At 57.2% G+C, this 2,044-nt stretch overlaps 1 protein-coding gene across 1 annotated transcript in view; it reads right to left on the bottom strand.

Annotated features, from left to right (window-relative positions):
- GRID2IP (glutamate receptor, ionotropic, delta 2 (Grid2) interacting protein) overlaps nt 1-2,044 on the bottom strand; it is a gene marked incomplete at both ends in the record, with an annotated part of 14,329 nt that overhangs the window by 5,888 nt on the left and 6,397 nt on the right. The window contains 1 exon segment of the mRNA XM_009587067.1: nt 62-216. Within this exon segment, the coding sequence (XP_009585362.1) occupies nt 62-216 (155 nt within the window).

Genomic DNA, 2,044 nt, shown 5'->3' with positions numbered 1-2,044 from the left:
CCCGGTGGGACACGGCGGGACACGGGGTGTCCATGCTGGAGGGCAGGAGCTTTCCTCTCACCTGCCAAGGACTTGTAACCAAGAAACCTGGCAATCTTTTGCTGGCAGTGCTCCTGCTCTTCATACGTCAGCAGCTGGTAGATAAACTGCCAAATGACTTGCTTGGCCGGTGTGTCCAGCAACGGGTACACATCCACAATGAGAGTGTCAATATTCCTGCAAAATGGGAAAGAGAGGGCTGGGCAGTGAGCGCATCCCTACGGCACAGCCCCACCACGCCGCTTCCCTGGGCTCCGGCGCTTCCCAGCCTGCCTCCACCCGGGTCTCAGCTGCCGGGCTTGCCTCTGAGCCTTCGGCACAAACAGGTTATTTCAAAGCGGAGGTGCCAGGCTGCGAGCAAGAGACCGAGCCCTTTGGGAAGTGGAGTTGTGCAGCTGGTGCTAACGGGGAAAGCAAATTCCCGGGGACCAGCAGCACCTGACAGCCAGGTATAAAACCTGGTTCGTGAGTCGGCCAGGGTGTCTGGGTGGAGGAGCACCAGCAAGCAGAGAGATGCCCTGGAAAGACCTGAATTTTGGCCAGCAGCAGGTAAGCAGCTCAGGTAGAGATGCATTGGAGGGGGCAGCTGCGCTGGCAGCCTCGCTGGGCTGAAGGCTCGGTCTCCGGTTAGCTCTGTGGTGTGTAGAGATGGTGAAGGCTGTTGAGAATAGCAGGGCTGAGCTCCTGATTCAGTGAGGAGGATAAAGCAGCCTGGGGGAGGAGGGCTATCCTGGGTCAGAGAGCTAAATCAGGCTGCTTTTCTACTGAGAAACTGAGGCAGAGATGATGGGTTAAAGCTTATTGCAACTATTGCATCCTTAATGTAGAAGTAACTGTAAGAAATTCTTATAAAGAGCTGGAAGGAGATTGCATACATAAGAACAAATCTGTTGTCTTGATGTTAACTGCACGGACCATCAGTGCCTTCCAAGGGGCAGGGACCAGGCACACAGGGGAGAGCTGAAGGGTGAAGAGGCTCGGATGCTGCAAGGACTTCATTAATGCAGTGTCTTGGGGGTCCTCGGAGGCCAGCAGGGATGGGAAGCGGTAGGAGCTATCTAGAGCCTGCCAGAAGTCACCTGCTAAGTTTGTCCCTAGTTTTGGGCTAACTTGCCTTTTCTGTGGAGCTGGACACAGCTCCTGGCTGTCAGAAGCCTATTTCCCATTCAGAAAAGTTGAAGTATTGTGGAGGAGCTGCTGAGGCAGGTGGCTGCTCTGCCCTGCGCAGGCACTGCTCCTCCCGGCTGGTGGCCAGGGCCAGCTGGCTTGTCATCTGCAAACTGGCTGGAGGACCAAAGCCCAGAACAGGGGTGTCCGCACTCTGTCTCCTGTGTTTGCTGCTGGGAAATGCTGGTATCCACATGCTGCGGTGGCAAGCAACAGAAACTTAATGTTTGGGGATTTCCCTCCTTGTTGGAGCAGTTAGAGGTCACAGCTGGCTTGGCTGGGACAGGCACGCAATTAGGTCACGAATTATTGTTAAATGGAGCAGTGGCCTCTGTGTCGAGCCATCTGGGGCAGCTACAGGCAGAACGAGGTGGCTGGAGGAGAGGATGGGCATGCCGGTGCCCCCGCTGAGCCTTGCTCCCCGCAGTGGGCAGCAGCGACAGCCCCCAGTAAAGCATTGCTGGAAGAGCAAGCAAGGTGGGCAGCCCTGTGCTGGGAGGGGGCACCTGGGGACTTGGTTCATGGTACTTGGGTTCCCACCCTGGTACCACTGAGCAAAAGGAAGTACCCCGCTAGGATCGGGTCTGCGTTTCCCAGTTGCAGAGCCCGAGGACTGGATCTGCTCCCACAGCCGCCACTCCTCGGGCTGAAATGCCCGAGGGCCGGTCTCCCCCCCCCCGCCCGCCACTCCTCGGGCTGAAATGCCCGACTGGGGAATCCTGTAGAAGCGGTGCAGCCTCAGGAGAGCACAAAGCAATGATTTCTGCTTTCCTGGGGCAGCGTTAGTGATCACGGGGCCTCAAGAAGGTTCACTCGGCTGGTGCCGGGGGTGGTATTC

Source organism: Fulmarus glacialis, unplaced genomic scaffold (assembly GCF_000690835.1).
Source record: "Fulmarus glacialis isolate BGI_N327 unplaced genomic scaffold, ASM69083v1 scaffold22411, whole genome shotgun sequence".
NCBI lineage: Eukaryota > Metazoa > Chordata > Aves > Procellariiformes > Procellariidae > Fulmarus > Fulmarus glacialis.
This window is presented reverse-complemented; position numbering and strand designations above follow the sequence as displayed.